Genomic DNA, 26,519 nt, shown 5'->3' with positions numbered 1-26,519 from the left:
TATTGAAAGGGGACGATTCGCACGTTCGTGCTAACAAATTTCGTGCCAAACTACTACTAAACCGAAATTTCGAATGCTTCCATCACTCTCGCCCAAAGCGAGATGCCAATATGAGTGACACTGACAAATGGTCTCGAAACCGCGGCGTTAGGGATAGGGAAGGGACTAACCCTGCTGATCCGGGATTACCTACTTACTATGTAAGACTTTTTACTTCGTAGGTATATCGCAAGAAGTTGTTGTGTGTTGTCCGGCGTTTTTCTTTATATTTGCCTTGACATTTATCATTGAGGTTTTATGTTATACTGTTGTATGATGATCGTAAATCTTTTTGTTATGGCTATAAATAAATTGCGTCTGTTAAATTCTTACGTACGATCTCAACAAATATTTTTATACGGTATGACATAGTACGACATGCATATTTGGTAGGTACGATTTTGACGTTTATGCCTGGAGATATCACATCATGTCTTATACTAATTTTCTAAAAACTGGATAGTAAGCTAAGTTCAGACAATGTCAGTAGAAGCTGATGCTTGGTTATAATTAAAATAAACAAATAAATGTTAGAGGAAATAAAAAAAAATATTGAGCCGAAAAAGTTATCATACTTATTGCTTTGTACTTGTAGAAATACCTTTGAAAAGTTAGCGTGTTAGGTTAGCTTTGTCTGCAAGGCGAAGCTATAGAATCTACAAGTTACAACCAGTCATAGGAAAGTGATACTTGTGATACCAGCATAAAAATTAAAAGCCTTAAATTACATTAAAACTAAATAAATGTGTGTCATCCATCAGGCTTGAGAGATAAGTTATCATTGACCAAAGTGTGTATGTATTCGCAACAAAAACGAGACAAGAACATGTTTTCCATTTCTACAGTAGCAACACCACAAGTATTTACGGCTGGCAATTAAACGCGTGTATAAATTCCTCAACAACGTAGCAGGACTTGGCTCAATGAGTTTTAAAGTTCGGTTTTTTGTGAACGGAAGAATACCGGTTTCGTTACGCCCGTTTTGTCCGCATAATGTTGTTATTTAACTACGGTAACATCGGTAACGTTATAATTTTCTGTGTGCGTTACTAAAGTAGTGGGTCAACGTCTTAAGTGTTATAAGTATTATGAGGTTAGATTTGGTAGAGACAAAATGCAGTTTGATTTCGTACAGTCAACAAGCTCGCTGACACTAAGGCTTCTATAGAAGGTTGTGTTATTATTAATTAACGAATTCCTCCTTCCTTTGTGTGGGTCAGGAGCGTGCTAATGTGTAATGAGTTTCCTGCTTTAGGGCATACAGACGTATCATATTAATCAGGAGTGTATCGTATTGCCTTACGGCTTCGGTATGCGAGCATACGGCGATATCGGTTTCCAGGCGTGACACAAGTATTCTATTAAGTGCATGCTAACTATGCCAGAAGCTTAGGCATGCAACCACTAATAAAGCAAATATGATGATTAAAGTCTTGATTTTAAACCATTAAGGAGCCAACGAACGTCTTCTGACCTGGGTTATAACAACATGTCACCACCACAAGATTGTCGTCGGTTATTATCAACCGCCACAGACTTCAATTGGACCGACGCGCTCACATGTCCGGCACCGAATCATCTTTATTTTCGGACGCAATTACGTTGATTTAAGACCATAATGTCGTATGGTAACCAAACTGCGAGGTAAAAATACAAAGTCCACTCTGTGTGTCATCATCTACCTGAGAACGCATCCTGAATCTACCAAAAAAGTGTTACTCTCTAGACTCTAAACACTACCTAGACGATGAAGGTGTTATGTGAGCAAGTTTTGTATGGGCAATTTCAATAAAAGTGTACAAAACTAGGAGTCATGGAAAAGACCATTTGAAATGTCGATTTGAGATTCAAGCAGATTTAAAAGTAAAATGTTATACCTACGTCTCTTAGACCAACTTTTGGACACAAAGCCTATCATGGAAAAAGTTTTTAAACTGCAAATATTGTAAGCACAAGAATCTGTAACACAATTTCTGCAATATCAAGTTCTAATGTTATCGCCGAGCAATAACAATGTGGCGTATAATGAAATCGTTAAACTGTATGGAGCCGGAAATTAAAAAAGTAACCAAACTTCGCTCGCCTAAAGTGTGAATATTTCCTTCAAATTCTGGTTCGCCTTGATATAAAAAACGAGCGGGCCATCCAAATCCGTACATAAGTTTATATTTATTTTCAAGGTCACTGATATTTTGCATTTGAATAATTTTGACTACGGTTTTGGTCGAATAGACATTGAATGTAAATCATTTGGACTTATGAATTTGTAAATTAACATTATTGCAGGAGCAATCAATAAGCTTTCAACACTAATTGAAACTCCGTCTTATGGTCTACGAGTATGATAAACGATGAAGTCCTTTTAGGACAATTGACTATCCTAGACTGATCCTAGACTGCATCCCACTTAACATCAGGTGCGATTGTGGTCAAATACCTGCCTTGTTATGCATAAAAAAAAATTGGGTCCATTATTCGAACGTCTAGTCAAATCTAAATTTAGCGGCGTAAGGGTTGGAAATGTAGGTTTAATACTTATGTCAAATATTAAAAATTCAACTTACCACAGCCACTGGAGCGAAAGGAGGTTAAAAAAAGAAGAAAAGACTTCTGCAAATTTAAATATCGCCTTGGATAATACATATACCACGTTTTAATCTATTCTGCGAGCTAGGCTACTGCCAATGTTGCAATCGTATCTATTCTATCTTTTTGCTCTCAGATTACTTTGTATAATGTAAATTTCAGTTAACCATTGTGAATCACAATATTCATCCAGATTACCTAACTGATATCTGCGAATAACCCTTGACATTCGACAGAAAAAGGAAAAGAAAATTTAATTCGTTTTTGCGGCGACGCCAGTCACCAACCTTCAGTTAACAATTAGCCGGCTGCCACGACCTGACGTGTGTTCACCGAAGCCAGACCGACCTTATTACTAAACCAATAAAATGTCTTTTCCAGAGGAGGATGAGTCGCAGATCTTCGTGAAGTTCTTCAAGTTCCACAAGTGCTACGACTTGATACCAACTTCAGCTAAGTTGGTGGTTTTCGACACTCAGCTGCTCGTCAAGAAAGCGTTCTTCGCGCTCGTCTACAACGGTTTGTAACATTATTAAGTCAACCTATCATGAATGTACAGCGACGGCACACCAAACGAAACAATGCAGGCAGCTTATGTCCTCGTAATTGGTGCTATTTTGCAACAACAATGTTACAGTCTGATGTGCTGTCGACTTACAATGCACGTTTGCTAGCAGGTAGTGCCTTTAAATGCTTCCCGAAACTACACAGTTACCATACAAATGTTGCCTTTAATTAATTAACAAATTAGTTGTAGTTTACCCGCTCTGCGAATGGCATTGTTACAAACGAGTTTCCTCTCTGGTGTTCACCACACGCCTATCATTCCGACCGCTGCATTTAACAAACAATACAGTTTTAATGCATCGGCTTAGACTGCTATGATTCCATGTTTATAAAATGAGCGAGTTAGTAGAGACTGTAGCTGGCACTTAGTTTTATAGCTCTCGTTTGTATCCTATTGTGTTGGCACGATATAGGCACCTGCATGCGGCCCTCGGCAGACCTGCATATTTTGTATTATTATATTATGCACATGGGTTATGTGTTACGTTCCGTGCTAGTCACTTATGCTTGTGCGTGCTAGAACATTCATGTTGTTTGTATTATGCTAAGCGATGTGATAGCAATGCGAAATCGATGACTAAATCCATTGTTATTTTTTTTATTTCAAACTCGATGATAAAGATACTGCGCACTTGCCAAGCGAATTCCGAAATGAAATTGTCCAATTAACACTCATTGTGGTTTATGTTAAACAGCGAATGGGACCGTCGAACGAGGGGAACCTTAAGAAACAATACGGCCGCTTTGCCACGGAAACCAAGGTGTATATCGTTCCAGACAATGCCATTCCCTAAGTAATTCCACACAATCGAGCTATTATTAAAAGGTATTAAGCAAATTGCGGAATTTGTCACTTAAAATCTACAGTTTTTAGCAGGCATTTGGTCGAGCTTCCGTGAAAGTAATGACTTTAATTTGTCATTTCAAACGTCACCTCCAATTGTTATTAATGACGTGGTTCAAAATTAATGGTTTTATGAATAACGATTGCCTAAATTAGGGACATAAACCTGATAAGTAAAATCATCCACGTGTCTGATATAGGATTGATAAAGATAAAGGTCACCTGTTAACCAGTTCAGATCCAATTGAGTAAGCATAAAAATTTCAATTACGATCCTAATATACCACTATAATATATCCTGTGATAAACTGTAAATTTAACCTGTTTTGAGACAAATAAATACTTTCTATTTATCTAATATAACTCGCAGTGGAAGAAATGTAGTGATTTGATTGCGCAACAAATATCAAACTTTGTTCGACTCGATCGAATGCCTATAAAACTATCCTTTTATACAGCATGAAACTCTTGCGACTGTTTTGATTTCCCGGTTGTATTGTAGTTATTATTATTGGCAAATGAACCGTGAATTTCTACTTCTACAATTCAATAGTGCAATCTCCACTGAGTGGAAGTGGTTCGTATTGTTTCTTGAGGTAATATTGCCTAAGTGTAACGATCCATACGGTGGTACGAAGCGCGTCGTTCGCTTGTTCCCAACGAGTCATACCTAAACGAGTAACACTGTTACTCGTTGGGAAAAAAATCCCATCAAGTCACACCGTTACTCTTCGGTCTACCTATGATCTGAGGGTCAACCTGAAATTTCTTACAGTAAGCTTTAGATTACTTAAATGTTTGTAAAATTTTAATTTTTAACGTATGTTGTACATTGATTCTTTATAAATAAATCTCTTATATTCTTATATTAAAGGTACTTAATGTGAGAACCAGTAATAGTGTGACAGGATGGGAATTTTTTCCCAACGAGTAACAGTGTTACTCGTTTCAGTGTGACTCGTTGGGAACAGGACGTCCTTTATTGTGATGTTGCGATAATGTTGTTTTAGCGTTAAAACATGCTCGGGCCTCCATTGTACATCTCAGCATTGTTGCTGTCAAACTGACTTCGTTACCCAACTGTATAGATTGTTAGCTCAGGTCGATAAATTAAACTGATTAGGTATTCTTTGGTTCACTCCTAGTTCTTCATGTTGGCTTAAGAGATCACCTGTCAATCTATAATATTAAAAGTACGCTCAATACACTGGTGAAACCATGATACGAGTAGATGGACCATAGAGTGAATCGTATGCACGCAGAACGCTATACTTAGATGATTTGTGCCGCCCTGCAATACTACACCGCGACTCTACGAAGTCATTGTGCAACATACAATGTACAGATAATCTTTAATACTTTTCCAACTACTAAACAATAGACGTGGAACTTGTAGGAGCCACTTGGTACAGTGGAGATTGTAAATTAATTCGTATTGATAATGCTCGGAGAAATACAAATATACAATTTCTGCATTTCTACATTATCTACGTAGCGTGTTCGAATATAACAATCAATAAAATAGGGAAGGCCTTTGTAAATTGAATTCCTCTCGTAATTCGGACCTCACTCAACGTTTATAAGACTCCTTTCACACGCATTCGTGAAGACACGTACGGTCTTCATGTCGGGCAAAATTGGGCCTGTAATCATCGATTACGCAGGCGAGTAATCGAGTGAACAAAACGATCTGAACGATGTTCCTTTCGATGCCAATGTTGCCATCAACATTATAATAAAGTGAATGTGTGGTTATATCCTTATCTTTTTACCGCATTCAATTACCTTGTTTAGGGAAGGGACCATCGTATTTGCAAACATTTTACTCAAATATAAATATTTTCATATTCGACTGTTCTACTACTATGTTTACGAACTTGATAACAGCCGGAAATAATGGACTAAAACATTTTACGATAATCTTTTGAGCACTGAAATCCTTTCATTATCCTGTACTAGCCATTTAATTTTAAAACGTAACAATTGTGCGTGTCGTATGTAAGTACCTACATTGCGATAAAGCCAAATTCGGAATTCGGAAAATTACTATGTGCACCAAAATAATATTTCGAGGTTGAAATACAAACATTCTTCATTATTATGTTTCCAGTAGACATCTCAATTAATAGATCGATTTATTTAATGGAAAGCATGTAAAGTATTTTAAATTGAGTCATATTACCACTAACCATGTCTGAGACACATTCGATACATAATGCAACCACGTAAATCGACTTAGTTTTCAAATGTATACTCAATTGAGTTCCCAAACTAGTGACGTCTTATCTATATTTTGACAGCTCTTAAAAAGTATTTCAATGGACTACTAGTGTGTGATAAACTATTCTGTAGGTTTCACTCAATTATTATGAGTCCTCGCAGACTAGGCTTTTTATCGGTCGATATAGTTCAGTCGGGCATTACATCGATTTGGTATCGGCCGATTTTTCTAAACTATCGGCCAACTAAAACTAGTTTGCGGAAAGTCACGGTTTGTGTGAAGTTTACTGACTTAAAACACGTGTAGTTGCGTTCCCGCCATGACGTCACTGTTTTTGCCGACAGGCGTCCGCGCCGCGCCCCTATGGGACTCGCAGCGGCAGAACTACGTCGGCATGCTGACCATAACGGACTTCATCAAGATCCTGCAGATGTACTACACCAGTCCCAATGTAGCCATGGAGGAGTTGGAGGAGCACCGCCTTGAGACATGGCGACGTGAGTACATAGTGCTTGGAAACTAGCAAGATTGCCGGCAATACTGCTTTATATTGCCGTGGCGTGAATATTGCTTGATATATTGCGATATAATGATTTGCATCATCATCTGCAGAAGGCACGTGATAACTTTGTCCCGGTTATTTGCCTTTAATCCTGTTAGAGACGTTAGGGCCTGATTTTAATTTGACTTTTAACCTGCTTCTTTTACTATTTCAAGCTTGATACGCTGTACTGAGCCGCTTTCAATTATACAAAATAATCTACAAGACTGCGAGTAAAAATATTTTTAGAGAGGATTCTTTATTATTTTTAACCTTTACCTTCCAGAGGTGCTGAAAGGTTCAGTAATGCCGCTAGTGTCTATCGGGCCGGACTCGTCGCTGTACGATGCGATCCGCATCCTGATCACCAACCGCATCCACCGCCTGCCCGTCATAGACCCGGAGACCGGGAACGTGCTGTACATCCTCACGCACAAGAGGATACTGCGCTTCCTCTTCTTATATGTGAGTGATGTGTTATAAGATTGAGTCCATGCAAGACACTTGCCTCGGGCAACACTCGGCTGCACGATGCGATCCGCATCCTGATCACCAACCGCATCCACCGCCTGCCCGTCATAGACCCGGAGACCGGGAACGTGCTGTACATCCTCACGCACAAGAGGGTATCCTCTTGTGCGTGAGGATGTACAGCACGTTAGCAAGCAGCAAGGAAGCGCAATACTGCGCTTCCTCTTCTTATATGTGAGTGTTGTCTCTAAGGCTGCGTCCATGCGAGACACTTGCACCGTGCACTCGGCTGCACGAGGCGATCCGCATCCTGATCACCAACCCTGTCTATTTTTATTTCGGATATTCGTTTTTTAACCCTTAGTCGCCTCTCGAGTGGATTTTACTACAGGAAGATTGGAAGTGACCCTATTCTACGCTAGTGGCAATATACGGCAAATAAATGTAGGATATGAGTGCGAAACGGAACGTAAGGATGTGTGAAAGAGAAGGAAGAGTGTGTGAGTGTAACGTACGACGACGTGTAGACGAACGACGATTGTTTTGAATTATTATTTTTATTATTTTCTATCTTGGGCAAATAAATACGTGGGAATTAGAACTGCATTTCTATTCCTACAAATTGGGGGCTCGTCCGGGATGAAAATAAAAAAAAAACGACGGAATTGCAAAGATTTCAAACGATTTTACAAATCAAGCATCCATTATGAAGGAAGACGACCATTGAAGACATTGTTGAAGACGATCCTAATTTTTATAACCTTCTATTTCTCTCTCAGATAAATGAACTGCCAAAGCCGGCGTACCTGCAGTGCAAGCTTCGCGAGCTGCGTATAGGCACGCTGAACGATATCGAGACGGCCACCGAGGAGACGTCCATCATCGAGGCGCTGCGCAAGTTCGTCAACCGCCGCGTGTCCGCGCTGCCGCTCGTCGACCCCGAGGGCCGGCTCAAGGACATCTACGCCAAGTTCGACGTCATCGTGAGTCTCTCTCTCTCTCTCTCTGTGACATAGAGACAGCCGCCGAGGAGACTTCCATCATCGAGGCGCTGCGCAAGTTCGTCAACCGCCGCGTGTCCGCGCTGCCGCTCGTCGACCCCGAGGGCCGGCTCAAGGACATCTACGCCAAGTTCGACGTCATCGTGAGTCTCTCTCTCTCTCTCTGTGACATAGAGACAGCCGCCGAGGAGACTTCCATCATCGAGGCGCTGCGCAAGTTCGTCAACCGCCGCGTGTCCGCGCTGCCTCTCGTCGACCCCGAGGGCCGGCTCAAGGACATCTACGCCAAGTTCGACGTCATCGTGAGTCTCTCTCTCTCTGTAACATAGAGACAGCCCCCAAGGAGACGTCCATCATCAAGGCGCTGCGCGAGTTCGTCAACCGCGCTGGCGGCTCAAGGACTTCTGCGCCAAGTTCGACGTCATCATGTGTCCCGCATGTATTCCCGGCCGGGCAGAAATTGAAATTATGAATTTTTATTTCTGTGATAGGGCTGGGTGTTACTATGTATAATAAGTATGTATTTACAAAGAAAAAAGTATTTGAGTATGTTTATATCCGTTGTCTAGTACCTATAATACAAGCTTTGCTTAGTTTGGGACTAGAAGCGTAGTGTAAAATGTGTCCAGGGATATTTATTTATTTTTATTTATTTCCAGAACCTGGCGGCAGAGAAGACGTACAACAACCTCGACGTGTCGCTGAAGACCGCCAACGAGCACCGCAACGACTGGTTCGAGGGCGTCCAGAAGTGCACGCTCGACGAGACACTGTTTGACGTTATGGAACGGATCGTGCGTGCAGAGGTAAGTCATTTTATTTTTAACCGCCTCTTTGGTCTAGTGGTAAGACCACCTGCTTCAGACGCAGAGGTCCCGGGTTCGATTCCCAGTGGGGGCAGTTTTTTCTGTTCGGTTTGGTTGGTGGTAGGGCTTGTTGTCCGCCTGGCTAGCTACCACCATCTTACCTAAGTCTGTCGCCATAACAACAATGTTAACAGCATTGTTCTGTTCCGGCAGTTAGAGGTAAGATAGCCAGTTTCTCCGTGGTTGAGGATTCCGGGTGAAGCTCGCTTCCACCTTCGCCTGATCGTCACTTACCATCAGGTGAGATACAGGCCAAGAGCTTCCTCGTTGTGGATAAAAAAAAACGCCCATATTAACAAACGACGCTTGCTTAAGTGAAGAAACAAATCGAACGCACAGCGTTGAATAGAGCTCTATGATTGGTTTGTCTGTCACCCTGTGCGTCCACGCGCACTGTGAGACCTCATAGTAATGTTTGTGAATACGGGCGTAAAACTTTAGGTACCTACTTTGTCATTTCAGCCAAAGGACGTCTCCTACTGAGCATATCTCCCCAATGTTTTCCAGACGGGCTTGTTGGGACTTAATCCACCACACCTTCCCACCACTGCAACTCCTGTACAGCTAGGATCTACAGCTTGACTTCCATTGAAACCAATCAAAGATTGAAGATACCTTTTTTTTATAGTTAGTTAGTTAGTTTTGCAGGGCAATCGAATACCGCACTTAGCCTCATGATAGGGCCATTGTGCGCGATTTGTGGTTTATCTTCCTACTCCAACCACCCCAGATCCCCCCAGAAGGCGAGCAGCCCGTCCAGGCTGCTGCAGGCTTCCTGTAGCGACGACGGTGATCGAAGAAATTGAGCCCGTTGTTCTTCCACGCTACTGCACTCCATGAGCACATGCTGCGGTGTTTCCTCTGCCTCCATGCACCCCCTGCATAGTGGGCTGTCTGTGACACCTATATTGTATAGGTGCTTGTTTAGCATACAGTGTCCGGTTATGACACTTAAGACCTTGCGGATGCTGTCCCTGTTTAGTCTGATCAGGCTGCGGGAGAACTTTTTCGATACGTCCGGAACCGCATCTTTTGTTTGCCTGCATCCTTCGCTATTTTTCCATTCTGTGTGGTGTTTTTCTTCTGTTTTGGAACGCAGCCAGTTCCTGATCTGTGCTTGTGGTATCGGCAGTATTGGTTCCGGGCCAAATACTGTTGTGTCCGAACCTCTTTTTGCCAGTTCATCCGCTGCGTCGTTGCCTAAAGAGTTACTGTGCCCTTTGATCCATTGCAGGGTAACTCCATTTACAGCTGCAATGTCTTGGAGCGCTTCATGGCATTCCAATATAAGGGCCGTTGTTATTGTGTTGCTTTTTAGCGCTTGCAGTACGGATGCACTATCCGAGATAATTCTTATGTTTAGACCTCGGATGTCTCTGGCTGTTACCGCCTGTGCTGCTTTGGTAATTCCAATGCATTCTGCTTGGAAAATTGTATTGTGTTTATCTAATGTTGTTGATATTCTTATATTAAGATCATTCGAGAAGACACCAGCTCCTGTACCCGTTTGAGTTTTGGAGCCGTCCGTGTATATCCTAACTTCATTGATTCCAGAGTAATCTCGCGTCTCCGCTGTAAGTTGGATATTATATCTTCGGTCGAAAATGTGTTCACAGGGTATCCTGTCGATGGGTGCCTCAGTGAGAGGTATTTCTTTTATGGTTTTCTGCAGGATCGCAGAGTGTCCTGTCTCCTTGTTTTGCTTCCACAGGCCGTTTCCTTTAAGTCTTAGAGCGGCTGCTTGCGCTTCCTCCTGAATGATGAGATCTAAGGGTCTAAGATTCAGAAGGTACTCAAGTGATGCCGATGGTGTGGTTCTCATGCAACCAGTGGCCGCTATGCTTGCTAGACGTTGCAGGCTTTGGAGTTTTGATCTTACTGTGGATAGTTTTGTTCTGGGCCACCAGACAACTGATCCATAAGTGACAGAGGGCCTGATAACTGATGTGTAGAGCCAAAGTGTTATCTTAGGGTTAAGACCCCATCTGCTACCAATGAGTCTTTTACACTGATAAAATGCTATACAGGCCTTCTTTGTCTTGTTTTCAATGTGACTCGCCCAGTTCAATTTGTGGTCAAAGGTGATGCCCAGATACTTCACTTGTGTTGAGAGGGAGAGTTTTGTTTTAAAGAGTTCTGGTAGCTGGAGCTCTGGTAGTTTCCTTTTGTTAGTGAAAAGGATTAGTTCAGTTTTGTTTGGGTTTACTGACAGCTGGTGGTCGTTGCACCAGTTTTCAACAATGTTTAGGGCTGAACGCATTATTTCACATAGCACGTTTTCAGCCCCTCCGTTTAGCAGTATGGTGATGTCATCTGCATATCCAATGGCTGTGTACCCTCTGTCATTTAGTTTCCTTAACAGACTGTCCACTACCATGTTCCATAGTAGTGGCGATAGGACGCCTCCTTGAGGGCATCCTCTGACAACCTCTGCTCTGGTAGTCGTGTTCGCCACCACCTGAACCGCCCTTTTACTAACTAGTTCAGTGACCCAGCTTCTTACGGCTGGTTCTACGTTGAATTGTTCCAGGGCGTGGTTTATGCTGTTGTGCATAGTTTTATCAAACGCTCCTTCTATGTCTATGAAGACAGCAAGGGTTGACGCTTTGTTTGTGATGGCCGACTCTATTTTATGTACTACCATGTGTAGAGCCGACTCTGTTGATCTGCCTTTCCTGTAGGCGTGTTGTTGGGGGTGTAGTGGTTTGCTTTTCAGCACGCCATCCCTGAGATGCCGGTCTACCAATCTTTCCAGTCCTTTTAGTAGGAACGATGTTAGACTAATTGGTCTGAAGGATTTTGCCTGTGTGTAGTCTTCTTTTCCCGGTTTCGGTAAAAAGATTACTTTTGCTTCCCTCCATGGCTTGGGTATGTATTTAAAAGCTATGCATGCCCGGTATATCTGTACTAGGTACTTTAGTATTTGGGCTGTTTGCCATTGTAATAGCGCTGGGAAGATTCCGTCCAGTCCTGCGGATTTAAAGGGTTGAAAGCTATTTAGCGCCCAATTTACTTTATCCGCTGTTGCTATACTATTGGCGATTTTCCACTCTTCGTTTGTCGGTGTGCTTTGTTGTTCATCCTGCCACCTTGCGATCGATGTGATCTTACAACCCGGAAAGTGTGTTTTTAGCAGCATTGTGCTTGTTTCATCTTCCGTGTTCGTGTAGGTGCCGTCTTCCTTCTTTAGGAAGCCCAGGAGATTGAGATCACCTTTTGATAGGATTTTCTTAATCCTAGCAGCCTGGCTTGTTGAGTTTATGCTACCTTTTTTTTATAAATAATAGTCCCGTTTGTCCCTCGTACTAAACATGCTTGTGTTACGAGTGGGCTCACCAAAATAGTCGAGCGGTAGCGGGGTTTGAACCCGCGTTCCTCGGATGACGAATCGCCTAGTCCGACCCCAATACTCAATCGTTTATAGCACATTCACATTAAGTTTTTCAAATTAAACAGTTATACATGTGGACCCAGTTAGGGGCACAGCAATTTTAGGAAGGAGGCAGAACGACGATCTTATCGCATATATCCCCTTCACTCGTTTATGGCCGCTTTCATATTAGGACGTAAGAAGCGTGAAAGCAGCGCGGCAGCGGCGTTTTTATAATGTGAAGGCAGGTAATCCGCTGTCATATAGTATGTAAGTTGCGCGTTTGTCGCGCTGCTAAGTCGCCTAAATATGAAAGCGCTCTATGGCTGGTTTTAGAATCACGCTGATGCACGCTGACCTTCAGCGCTGACAGCCGAAATGTATGAAGCGTCGGCGCCGACCGATTAGCGTCACTCAGGAACGTTCCCTTCAATGAGGATCATTTCGATTTTTAGCTGTGAATGCAGATTTATAGGGCTAAGAAATCCTTAATACACAGTGCAAAAATTTTTGTTCTACGACAAAAATTGACGAAGTTATGGCCAAATTACTAAAAAAGTTCACTGACCGCCCGGCGCGGGGACGATGACGTCATTATATCCGATCCGAACGCTGCCGGCGTACTGCGTGGATAGAAAATATTTTTTTCTAGCCAAATTATCAGTTTTAGAGAAAAACTTGTAATGACATTTATTCATCAGAATAAAGTAAGCTATCGATAGGTAATTTTTAAAAATGGAAATTGTGAAAAATAACGCAAAAAATCCATACGCTCATACGATTCAATGGCACGCAGAGACGCGATTGGGGTCTCCGCGGTGGTATATTTGGCGATTTATTCAAATAAAGTGTACATAAGTGTTGTCAGAGTCATATCTTCTTCCAAGTAAAATATAAAAATGTATAAGTATTAATTTATTTACTTCTAACAATAAGGTATAACTTCTAACAATATGACATTGCTATGAAAATCATTTCGATGTACACTTAATTAATACCTACCTGTTATTTAGTTTTTCTGAGTTAAACCTACGCACCTACCTATCTATTCGCCGTTCCCATGGGCGGGCCAGCTGCTGCAGGAAGGACAGCCGCTCCGTGCTGGAAATCTATTTAATCTTAGCCTAGAAGCTGGGTATGACTACCCCGCCCCTCTCCTCTCCCCAGGTCATAAACTGGGCATGACTTCCCCCTCGGCCAGAAGTTGGGTATGATTTACCCCTCCCCCCCCCCCGGCCCGAAACTGGGTATGACTTGACCCCTCCCCCTCCCCCCAGGCCAGAAGCTAGGTAAGGCTTGCCCCTACCCCCAGGCCATAAGCATAAGCTGGATATGACTCCCCTTCGGCCAGAAGCTGGGTATGACACCCCCCCCATGCCAGAAATTGGGTATGACTTGACCCCCCCCCCCCTCCCCCAGGCCATAAGCTGGGTAAGGCTAGCCCCTCCCCCCAGCCCTAGAAACTGGTTATGACTTGACCCCTTCCCCCCCCCCCTCTCCCCAAGCCAGAAGCTGGGTAAGGCTAGCCCCTTCCCCCAGTCCATAAGCATAAGCTAGGTATGACTCCCCCTCGGCCGGAAGCTGGGTATTACTTACCCCCCCCCCCCCCAGGCCAGAAACTGGGTATGACTTGCCTCTCCCCCCTCCCACCAAGGCCAGAAGCTGGGTAAGGCTTGCCCCTCCCCCCAGGCTATAAGCTGGGTATGACTTATCCCTCCCCCCCCCAGGCCAGAAACTGGGTATTAGCATCATATTAAGTATTATTATGTTCAATACAAACAATCATTAAGTTACACTCACCCCAACCGCGTCTCCGCATTGCATCGAATCCTATGAAAATGTGGTTTTTGGACATAGCAATACTTATTTTTCACAATTTTTATTTTTAAAAATTACTGGTCGATAGGTTACTTTATTTTGAAGAATAAATGTTATTAAAAGTTTTTTTCTAAAACTGATAGTTTAGCCGGAAAAAAATATTTTCCATCCCATTAGTACGCCGGCTGCGCTCGATTCGGATATAATGACGTCACGCGGCCTTGCGTACGTTGACTTTTAGCGGCAAAAACGGCCTATGTTTATTACTTAATATCTTCGTAAGTAATGGTCCGATTTGGATAATTCAAAAAGATATATCTTTCTTATGTCTTAAAGATTAACGTAGATACTAGTTTTATTGAATTTTCTACAACAGTACTGATCCTCATTACATACATATTGATCTATCAGCGCCGACGATCAGCGAGCGGTCAGCGCGATTCTAAAAACCGCCTATAGGCTCACACAGACAAATTCTAAACGTTCGTTCGTTCGTTTCAGCCAAATGACGTCCACTGCTGGACAAAGGCCTCCCCCAAGGTTTTCCACAATGAACGGTCCTGCGCTGCCCGCATCCAGGCTCTTCCCGCGACCTTTACCAGATCGTCGGTCCACCTAGTAGGAGGCCTGCCCACGCTACGTCTTCCAGCCCGTGGTCGCCACTCGAGAACTTTCCTGCCCCAACGGCCATCGTCTCTACGAGCTATGTGACCCGCCCACTGCCACTTGATTTTAGCAATTCTGCGAGCTATGTCGGTTACTTTGGTTCTCCTGCGGATCTCCTCATTTTTGATTCGATCACGCAGGGAAACTCCGAGCATAGCCCGCTCCATCGCCCTTTGGGTGACCTTGAAATTCTAAACGTAATCATTAAAATTTACAGGTGCATCGTCTAGTCGTTGTAGACGAAGACGACAAAGTGATCGGCATCATATCCCTGTCGGATTTGCTCATGTACCTTGTACTGCGGCCGACGGGCGAGTGCGGCGGCGCCAGCCTTCGCAACGAACACGCGTCCATAGAGGAGAGGGACGAGTCCCAAGCCACCGACACCACCGAGGACGATGACCCCTCGGAGGCCACCGCCGGCGCGGAAGCTCAGTCTGACACTAATGACACCAATGACACTAATGACACTGTGTCCGAAGAGTGAGCGCAGTGTTGCCACGCTAACAAGTATGGTTTTGTAAATTTATAAACGCCGCGGAGTTGGATCTCTACTGAGACTTTGAAACTTTTTTGTCAAATGGTTGATATTTACAGTCTAGTTCATTCATTATTCAGATGAACTTTGTATATCTTAGATAGAGAAAGAAGCTTATTCAAATCAAATCAAACACAACATCGAATGAAATAAAACTTTAATGGGCCCTGAAATTATTTTAGTTTTTATTATGCGCTAGTCGCCACATTTCATTCAAATACCCAGTGAAATCTCACTAGGTTTATTATCTATTTTGGTTTTAAATATGGCTTAATTTTGAACAAGCTTTGGCAAGAAATCAGTATGTAGTACCAACTCCACGGCCCTTTTTGTTATAATCACCATCTAGCTCGTAGAATAGTATTAGCAGGCAGGATACTTTCTATAGTACTACATTTAATCAGTAACAACATAATATACTATTGGTTCTTAATCATTCTTTTTAGAAGTTAAATATAAATGGCTCCAAATATGTCGAACATTTAAGCAACATATTTAGGGTAATAGTATTGAAATATCTTAGAATAGTTATTATCATGTCTGCATATATTGTTGCTCATACTACAGTACCTAATCGTGTTCTATTTCTATCAATTTACCTAAGATATCTAATTTACAAGATCATCAGGATAGTGTGACTAGTTTTAAGGTAGCGGGCAACACTGGCGTCGTTGTGATTCCTCTGCATGTTCGCAAGTAGTTTGTAATTTTTTGAATTTGTATTTCGGGTCAGTGAATTGACATTTATTCCATAGACAAACACAGAGAAGAGAAGAGATGTTATTGCATGTGGACTACATAAAAATATAGTTGGTTGCTAAGTGCTAATTTCACCTTATGATTGTGAATTGTGATATGTCATTAACTAAACTTTTGCTAATATTAACAGGGCTATTAAATCGTCTTTCGTCTCATGAAATCAATGTCGCAGACCATCCAAATCGAAATGCTACTTGAAACCTAGCATGTCATTTTATACGTCACTTATGTTAAGCAACCAATTTTATAATGATTTAATTTTATAAAAATACAATCCATCTTATAACAATAATGTTTTATGAATAATATTTTACCTGTTTTTATAATTATATTTGTTATGTATCCGAATACTTAACATCAGAAATCAGAGACACCTCTCAAGCGTGAAGTTCATCATAGACAAGACTCCGCCACACGTACATTCTCCCCTGTGCTTTTTTATGGTTTAAACGTCAAAATATTGATCTGAATTCGACCGTAGCATAGTGTAGTGTAGCCGCTGGCGCCACGCGTGAGCGATAGGAGGTTTTCAGGAGACGGTTGTGATTCGAGATCGACTTTACTCTTAAATCGTGAACGCTCGCTTAATGTCTTACCATAAATAGTTTTTATAACAGTTTTCAATTCCACTTTTGATATATTTGTCGTACAATCACGCCTGTTGTAGAACAAGAACGTTATTCCACAACAGGCATCATTATACGACATACGTGTATTCCATTTTGTGTGTATAGTTGCGAATCAGTTGTATTTTTGTTGTATATTTTTTGGTCGTGTTATTCCCCCGTCGAAAAGCGTAGGTGCCGACTGATGTACTTAGTTGATAACTGTAAATTAGCTACTAGTCGTGTCTGACAAGCGCATTTTATCAAGAACCGCCAAATAAATAAATACTAGCTTTAATTTATGATATACTAAAATCATCACATTATATCGTAATTATTTATTTAATTATTGAAGAATACTTACGTCTGACGGGTCATTGGCGCATAGATGCGTGATTGCAGACACGATTACTTCATACATATTACCCGTGTTCACAAAAAACATTGAAAATCAACACTTTTTGGGAAAGAAGCATTTATAGCACTATTTTTTATAGTTTATAATAAACCATTTATTAAGGACCCATCATACTTTTTGTTAAAAATGATTACTACAAATTTCGTTCATATGCCAGTTTGCTTTTTTTGCAGACCCAATTCTTGTGAATACGGGTAAATATAACATCTGAAAGTTATAACTGCATTGTAATAACTAATTGATTACTTGGTGTATGTCGTTTTACACTAAGATTAATGTGCGCTGTACTTCGGTCGGCCGACCTTAATTTTTGATCATACCTGTGGTAATCGTTTTATTTAGTTATCGACAGCTCATTTACTTACAATCGACGACCCATCTCTTGAATAAAATAATACGTCGATTGCTTTTTCAGTCGAAAACTATACTTATTGTTTAGATGATTGGGTTGATAATCATCTACGAGTTCCGTTTCTTCGTACTTGCGATTAGCTAAATTGGAATAGGTTTCATATTCATAAAGTATTTGTGTGAAATAGTTCTTCCAATTTCTGATAACTTTTATGTATGATAATGTGTGCATGCGATGTTTTTCAAGTAGTTTGAGGCCCGATTCCGTTGCGGTTAAATATACACTCAATTAGCGTTCAACGCATTTAAAATGTATGGAATTGGCCAATTAGAGACAGTTGCAAATGATATGTATTGTTAGCGCTGATTGTATCAAGTGATTCGTGCCAAACGTGGGCCTAGTGATCAAATTTAATATTTAATCAATTAAATGTTCATTACTTACCAATTTTATTATAATTAACTAATAATATGATAGTGGATATCGTAAATTTTCTTCTATATACAATGATTAATCGCAGTATGTATACATAAGGGGACGAAAATAGGGGAGTATAATAATAATATTTAATATCTTAATAAATGTATGCTATCAACATAATAATAAGATCTGGCGTTCTTGCCAGCACAATTTATGTATATTAATGTATTTCTGTGTCCATTTAAATAGAGTTAGAATTCGAGTAGTCATTTATCTATGTACCTTACATTACTTTTATATGAATATTTAAATTTAAATGCAAGTGATTTAGTACTAGCACGTATCATACCTAAATTTTTTGTCTATACGGTGTCTGTACACTTGGCTGTGCGAGATTTAAAAAGTCAAATCTTTTTCTATTTTCGAGTCAAGAACGTAATGTGAAGTGTCATCAATCGTGTGCAGACACACCTAAGGCGAATGTGTTTGGTAATAATAAAATTCTTAAACGTATTGTCAATATAATACGGCCTAATTTCAACAATCAATTATGATCACACTTAATGCATAATTGTCTACTATTTGTAAACGTTGAAAAATCACAAGTTCACAACTATGATGGTGGGCGCGAGAAGACCGATTGGTCGTGACGAGTATGTATAGCTAGCACGGTTTATGATAGTACTGACTTATAATGCATTTTAGAAAATATTGAAAAATAATAATAAATTCAACATCATAATAATGTTGAATTATTGTTGCCAAAATTGTTTCCACTTTTGCTCTACTCTAATCAAACATACCGACCTCTGGTATACTTTGTGTAAAATAAGTGTATGTGACATTGTTTGTTACGGGTAAAATTATTATGTTCATACACATGACTAATATTGCTTTGAAGGAATGGTATTGGGAAGATAGTGGCTCGCCTAGATAATAATGAGGCGTTTGCTTGCCTAACTCGTTAACCTACTAGTGCTTCTATGAGTGGGGATTCGTGGGCAATGTCTATTTTTAACCCTTCACTCGCCGGCAAATGTCGGGAAGCCACTACGCTACGACAAGTGCTGGCCGTACCAACGCTCGAACGTCGCGCCCAGGCGATCAGGGGGGTTACTCCGAAAAACGTTATCCGAAGTTTCGAATATTGCCATCCCTCTCACGCAAAGCGAGATGCCAGCATGAGCGACGGTGACAGATAGACCCGGAACTACGTAAACAGTGTTTCGGAGTAGCCCTCCAGTTGCTCACGCGTTCCGCAAGTATTATAAATTGTGTTATTAATTTATGAGTAGCGTAACGATTTAATTGTTATACATTTTGTATTTATAAATCAATAACCTAGCGATTATAAGCTTAGATGACATCTAAATCTTTGCATCACAGTCATTTTTGTATATAAACATCCAGTAATGTTATATGTATACAGGAGATTTCGTAAAGTAAATGTGTTCAATGTTGTTGAAAGAAAAAATATAAAAACGCACACACGACATTATAAAGTCTTGAATATAAACATTTGGTTCCATCTAAGATTGTTTTATTTAGGGGTGGAAAGGAAACGAACTTTTCATTTAATAAACATTCTATTATAGTTGGTTAGACGTTAGAGTCATACATATCACAAAAAAGAATTCCGAGTGGCGGCAGCAGATAGGTTAAATAACAAAATCCAAATTTGGTCCGAAATTCTCAGAGTAGATCCCTCCTCATTCACTCGGGACGACCCCGCAACATACCGATATCTACAAAGCACTCACTCAAATCCTTCATTAATGAGGAATTATTAAAAGTTTAGAATTTACACATCTCAAAAAACAAAGATGCTAATATTTGTTTAAAGCAAAAAGGGCGGTTCACAAACCATTGTTACATTAATTGGCACGAATATAAAATGCATTGGCTTACTGTGGCCACAAACGAACTAGAAAATTATCAAACTAAATGTAGGCTAACAACCACGAGATTGTGATCACATTTTGGGAGTCAATAGGTTAAATTTATCAACCTAGCCCATGGTTGTTTACATTACAGTTCTATACACCTCTCAATCGTCAGTGAAATGTATTACATATTACACTGACAGCAACATTAGCTATACAAGCCCCTAGCCGTAAGTCCCGTGCCCGTGCGCCTGCGCCGCCGCTCGCAACTTCATGGTAACAAGAAGTATAGCACATAGTCTATACGGGGTGTGAACAATCTACGAGCAGTTCAGCCCCATATAAGATTAACTTACATACATAACTAATTCCAAATATTTTCAATCGTCCGAACACTAAAAACCTTAATTTTTATTCATTTTTTTCATTTTAGAAATCAAATAGCGACAATTGCGACTACAAGCGGTTTTCCGTGGACAATCAAAAACAGTGGTAAAGGGAAAACACCCTTTTGTACCCTTTGCACCACCGGCCTGCACCACTGGTGGTGCAAAGGGTATTTTGTAATCCCTTTTGCACCACCAATAGTGCCGCCCTACCATTAACTGTAAAACGATTATCTATAATCATACAGGGTGGAAACGATAAGTGATCTCATCCGATTATTTCTAAACTATACAAAATATCGAAAAACTGGTTACTGATCCTGAAAGTGCTTGACGAGCTCTTTCAAACGGTGCTAATAAACGATTACAGAATAAACTGGAACTATCCGAAAATTCAATGTTTCCAGCTTCCATACATTTGGTAAAGTTACATAATTTTAAAAACTACACAAGATATCGTAAAACTGGTTACTGATCCTAAAAGTGCTTCACAAGCTCTATCCAACGGTATCAATATCAAGTTACAGAATAAACTGGATCTATCCTAAAATTCAATATTTCCGTCTTCCATACATTTAGTACAATCACAGTCATGGCACTCATCTCTTGATAATTTTATAGCAAGTAAAACCTAAAACTAATGTTTTTCACAAATAATTTTAAATAAGATGCAAGTTACGAGTTTATTTAACCGACTTTTTAAGTTTATTGTTTAACAAAAAATAAATTACACTTCTAATATTGTGTCGTCGGCATACATTTAGTATGGAAGCTGGAAACATTGAATTTTGGGATAGTTCCAGTTTATTCTGTTACCTATTATTGGTACCGTTTGAAAGAGCTTGTGAAGCACTTTCAGGATCAGTGACCAGTTTTTCGAAATCTTGTATAGTTTAGAAAAAATCGAGTGAGATCACTTATCGTTTCCACCCTGTATAATATTAATATTATTAAGAGGAAAGATTTGATTGTTTGTTTGTACTGAATAGGCTCCGAAACTAATGGACAGATTTGACAACATAACATAAAAATTAATAACAACCATTCATACCTAGGGTAGACCGGGGACAATAGTACCATTTTTTGGAAATTGTTCAATATTGAGAATTCTAATGAAATATAACTTATTCTGTTAGTATGCTGTAAAAACTAGACTCCTAAGCTACAAATTTAAGCATGCAGAGTTGAACTATTCTTTCGAATACTTAATGAAAAACGAGTTTGAACTGTACGATGTCTCATGTTACAATTGACCCCTACAACGGGTCAATTGTACCAATAATATATGAGGCTATAAAAGTCGTTATGTTTATCTAATCATCACCTTTATTGGTAAACTGTACTCTTAATCTCCTACAATCATCATTCTTTATTAATTGGGATCGAAAATATTTAGGAACAAGTAGGAAAAATCAACACTAAAGTTTAAAAACAAAACAATAACTTTTCTTCCATAAAAACGAAAAAGCTAACTGTTTCTACATAATGTGTCATTTATTTGGCTCGGATATTGCTCCTGAAACAACAATAAGCATAATAACAATGATAGAATAATCAAAACTTCAAAATCTATTTTTGTATGAGGGTACAATTGACCCCTGGTACAATTGACCCTGATTTATTTATAACTACTAATGCTTCGCCCTTTTAAATTTTTTTCATAAGCCTGTTCATAAAGGAATAGATCCGTTGATCCGTGATTCGTACTTTTGACTCTACGTCGAGGCATCTAAAACAAAACGTTCAAATACTTAGTTACTTACTGAATTAAGCTAAAATGTACATATTCAGAAGGGTTTTAGAAACCTATATTAAAATATTTTAAGTAGGCATTTAGGTACTTATATCACCTTTTTATCGACATCTACCTACTTATTTAATAAAACACATTAACTATTTTTTCAGTAGGTAGGTATGCCTATAATTATAAAAATATAATTGTGAAAATGTAAAATAACCACGTGAATGTTTTATAATAAAAATAAGTATAGGTACTTTAAAACCAATTTAAAATATTAAGTATAAAATAAGGTTCCGGGGGTTAATTGTACCACGGGGTTGATTGTACCGCTACAATTGACCCCATGGAGACTGGTACATTTGTTCCAAGTAGGTAGTCAAGAGAACTTCACCTAAAATTCAGTCATTTTCACAGTGAATGCCAATAATTCGCTGTCGATACAAAGTTTAGAGCCTGGATAAACTATTGACAACAATACTTTGGTAACAAATAGCGTATTAGGCAACTTATGGGCTCATATATTTGACATAAAAACTTACTGCGGCTGGGCAAAAAACAAAAATCCTTCCTGTACACCTTCGTTTTTCAGCGCAAGCGCCGCCGACTGGTGAGCGGATGGAAACACAAAAAGCGCATATTCTGACGCTATGCACACAATCTAACGTCGCTTGTATGAAGAAATATCGCCGATGGTACTATTGACCCGTGGTACTATTGTCCCCGGTCTACCCTACATACAACGAATAATATTCCTAAAGTACCAGGGCAACATAATCATAAAGGAGCTATATCAAATTCTTCTTGGTTGATCCGAGAAATAAACATGTATCATAAAATAGCTCCTTTATGGTTATGTTGCCCTGGTACTTTATTCGTTGTATGTAGGATGTAGGCCCGGGGTATCGTGGGTCTGAAGTGAAATGTTTATAGGCACTTACACACACACAAATTAAAACTTTTAGGTAGGTTTTGATTTATTTTTAACAATTAAATTATTAAGTATTTTACAGTCTACTACTAGTTTTACAGTCGATGGTAGCACAGCACTATTTGTTGGTGGTGCAAGAGGGATTTAAAAATACCCTTTGCACCACCAGTGGTGCAGACCGGTGGTGCAAAGGGTACAAAAGGGTGAAAACAATTGCTGCTGCTATTGCGAAATTGCGATCAAGATTATATTTATATGGTTATATAGCATAAAGTCGTTCACAACATTCAGTGATTAATTCTATGTGTTTAAGGTAATATTAATTAACTGCCGTTTAGTATCTTGATAGTTGATTTGGCGTCAATATGCTTGTGGTTATGTTCAGGGTTATTTTTAATATTACCTTAATTTTCTTACTATAATCAGTTTTACGGACACCAAGCCCGCCCAGCGAAGCGGAGTGGGGGCTAGGCCAGAGAATCAGCTCAATCAAAATAGTCCAGACACATTCTTTCATTCTTCTCCATTCCGCTTTTTGTGGACGGGAAACATATTCTAGTGATTACACGAGTACATCGAACATCTATTTCTGACAATTAGCTTAAACGTATACGCTGATATCCAGCGCGAAACTTCAATACGGGTATATTATATTTTCATCTTGTTCATTTATGAATGATATGACAAGAAATGTTGCGTTTTCTCTAATTTATTAGGTGCGCAATAACTGCGTATCCTGACACCTAGTTGTTTGGCGGAACTCGAGTTTAAATTTACCCGTATTTACATTTCACCCTGTATAACAAATGCAGAACTTTAGACAGTTTTGAGTCGTGTCTCAAGCGAGTTATCAGACACAAAAAATCTAAAGCGATATCGCTACAACACCTTTAAGACTCGCTAAGTAAATTGTCAATTGCGTGGAAGCTGTTTACAATACGTTATAGGAAATAACGTTAAGTCATATTTTAGTCTTAGTAACTGGTGTCGTAGCCTGTCAGGATCATGTTTTTGTCTCTTCAAGCAAGTGCGTCCAATTCCATTGTAGGCGTTCAGTCAACTCGGTGCGATGCAGGCGTCATCTCGGACGCCTTCACGGTCAATAAAGATGTCCACTTAAAATGTTGTCACCAAACCAAGCTATTAACAATATTAGAATATCGCTTCCCTAGTCAGGCAGTCGTCGCTCTCGGAAAAGCCAACAATTATTATTTATTTATCAAACATCAACAACATTTTAAGAATAAGGCCTATCCATTAATTTATTTTATTACCCAAAGCATTCTGTCACGAGACCATCACGACAAAATGTATTTACATTACATTAGAATACAGCGTTGATCACTACAGCGCATAGAAGTAGTTTCAGCAGACGACCGGTGGCAAAGAGGCCATTGTGCGCTCAACGGTCGCATGAATCCTCTTGCAATGTAGTCACACGATTGCTTCTATGCCACTCAATCGTCAGTTCGAAATGCTTGCGTTTTAACTAATATTAAATAAGTAATGAATGCAGATATGTAAACGTTTAACAAAAGTTATCATTTTCGAGATCAAACAATTCAGTCAATCAATCCTAGATTTTTATGAAAACAAAATAAGTTATATTGCGATATCTAAATTATTCTATCTACAGACTTATTAGCTCCAAACAATAAAGTCTGTGTTGTCCCCCAGAACAGGAATAGCCTATCGTGAGGGCACGATAGAGTGCGACGAAATACTCTATCATTACAAATGTATCATCAGGCGTTAACTAAATAATGCCTTTCTAAAATATATAAAAATTCTGAGTGATCCGTCATTATGGTTTATAAAAGAGCGCAGCGCTAAACAATTTATATTACGTTTTAGAATAGATTTAGTTATTTCAAAATATCACATTGTGAGAATATCTTACAGGAAAATTTGAAAAAGTGTAACTTCACTTTTAATTGGCAAACATATATAAATAGGTACATGTATAACATATTTTCCAAACTACACTTAATTATAGGTTAAAAATTAGGTTAGATATATTGTATAGATAGATCTTATGGAATAGGTTCTACTTATAATATAATAATAATAAAAGGTGCCGAGTGTATAGTACGAGATCTAGAATAAAAGAAATGGTACACAAAATGCGTACAAACTTAAAATTATGATTTGCACTCGTTTCAATACAGTTCTTCGCTTGAGTGTCTTGGAGTTGAGAGAGCAAAATTAAATGTCAACTTACACTTATATTGTGTTAACATTTGCTCCTTAAACTCCAGAATCACCTCAAATGAAGAAATGTATTGTCATACGGGGCTCTTTCAAGATACTTTTGCGATTGTCGGAGTCCCTTGACAGCTTACTATCGTGAATATCTGTAAGAGGGTTGCAGAAACCTGCAGGCGTTAAATGCTGTAGGAAACATCTCCGCGCAAGTACAAAGTATCAAATAAACGGGAATAGGAAGACCTGTAAATCAGTGATTTTTGTTGTTTGTTTAATTAATATCCTCAAAATAGATTCATTTCGATTCTGTTTTAAGTCAGAGACGTTAAACCAGATTTTTTCACAAATGATCCTATCTCGTGAATATGAGAAATAAGTAAGTTACATAAGCCTGCATGAACGTAAAACGCATACAACAAAGGACGGCCTTAAAAAATAAGCAATCGAAGATGAAGTAGGTATGACCTTGACCACCCATTTTTTCAAGTGTAGGTATTTGACATGGTTGCGTTGCTTCACGTGGTCCAGACTATTCTTATATTTTCAGTAGGATGATTAATTATTACTGTAAGTTCTTATACAATGACCCGTGTATTTTAAACGCAAGTTTCAGACGGTCTGATGACCGTAAATCCCCTAATAAGATAGGTAACGGGCGTGTCCTAAACGTGCCGATTTTATGGCGATATTGGTTGGTAAATGATTAAAACCGATTTTTCGATCGATACTATGATATGTTAACAATTTTACTGTACAGCCACTAGCAGAGCATTGCATCACAAAATGATTAATATCTCAATGGATTTCAAACTTTATAAAGACAAGTTGTAGAGTTTGAAATCAGTTCAGTGACATTTTGTGACAATCTGCTGTGCTGGTGACTGTACTTACGTACTTATATTTTTATAAAATATATCTGCACAAACGACGCGTAAAGTATCGTACGCGATGTGTTTATCCGAGAGTAGGTAAAGATACGATAAGCATCACCCTTATAAGTAAAACAATTAGTAGTAGATAGGTATAAACGGCATAAAAAGTGATTTTGCTAACTTCCTTAGTTTTACATTAGATAAAATAACTAAATTTTCATTTTTTGCCAACGATACAATCGATAAATTATTTTAAGTGTGTACAATGATAATAGAATATTACTTAATTAATTAACAATAAATAGTTCATATAAATAATACAAAAATAGTGGTTTAAATCTATAATCCTATTAGACTCTTTTAAAGTAAACGATTGAGTATATAAATAAAAAATAATATTCTGGTAACAAATATAGGTGATT

General features: G+C 39.4%; 1 protein-coding gene across 1 annotated transcript in view; it reads left to right on the top strand.

The window, feature by feature from the left end:
- The window catches only part of LOC135086883 (uncharacterized), a 72,468-nt gene extending 52,853 nt beyond the window's left edge, over positions 1 to 19,615 (top strand). Inside the window, exons 5-10 of the mRNA XM_063981714.1 lie at positions 3,007 to 3,144; positions 6,602 to 6,754; positions 7,085 to 7,263; positions 8,049 to 8,252; positions 8,930 to 9,076; positions 15,208 to 19,615. Of these exons, the coding sequence (XP_063837784.1) occupies positions 3,007 to 3,144; positions 6,602 to 6,754; positions 7,085 to 7,263; positions 8,049 to 8,252; positions 8,930 to 9,076; positions 15,208 to 15,477 (1,091 nt within the window). The 3' untranslated portion in view covers positions 15,478 to 19,615. The remainder of the gene's footprint in view (positions 1 to 3,006; positions 3,145 to 6,601; positions 6,755 to 7,084; positions 7,264 to 8,048; positions 8,253 to 8,929; positions 9,077 to 15,207) is intronic.
- Positions 19,616 to 26,519: the final 6,904 nt, after the last annotated feature.

Source organism: Ostrinia nubilalis, chromosome Z, assembly GCF_963855985.1.
Source record: "Ostrinia nubilalis chromosome Z, ilOstNubi1.1, whole genome shotgun sequence".
Classification (NCBI taxonomy): Eukaryota; Metazoa; Arthropoda; class Insecta; order Lepidoptera; family Crambidae; genus Ostrinia; species Ostrinia nubilalis.
Note: the sequence above shows the minus strand (reverse complement) of the source record. Positions and strands in the feature narration are given on the sequence as shown.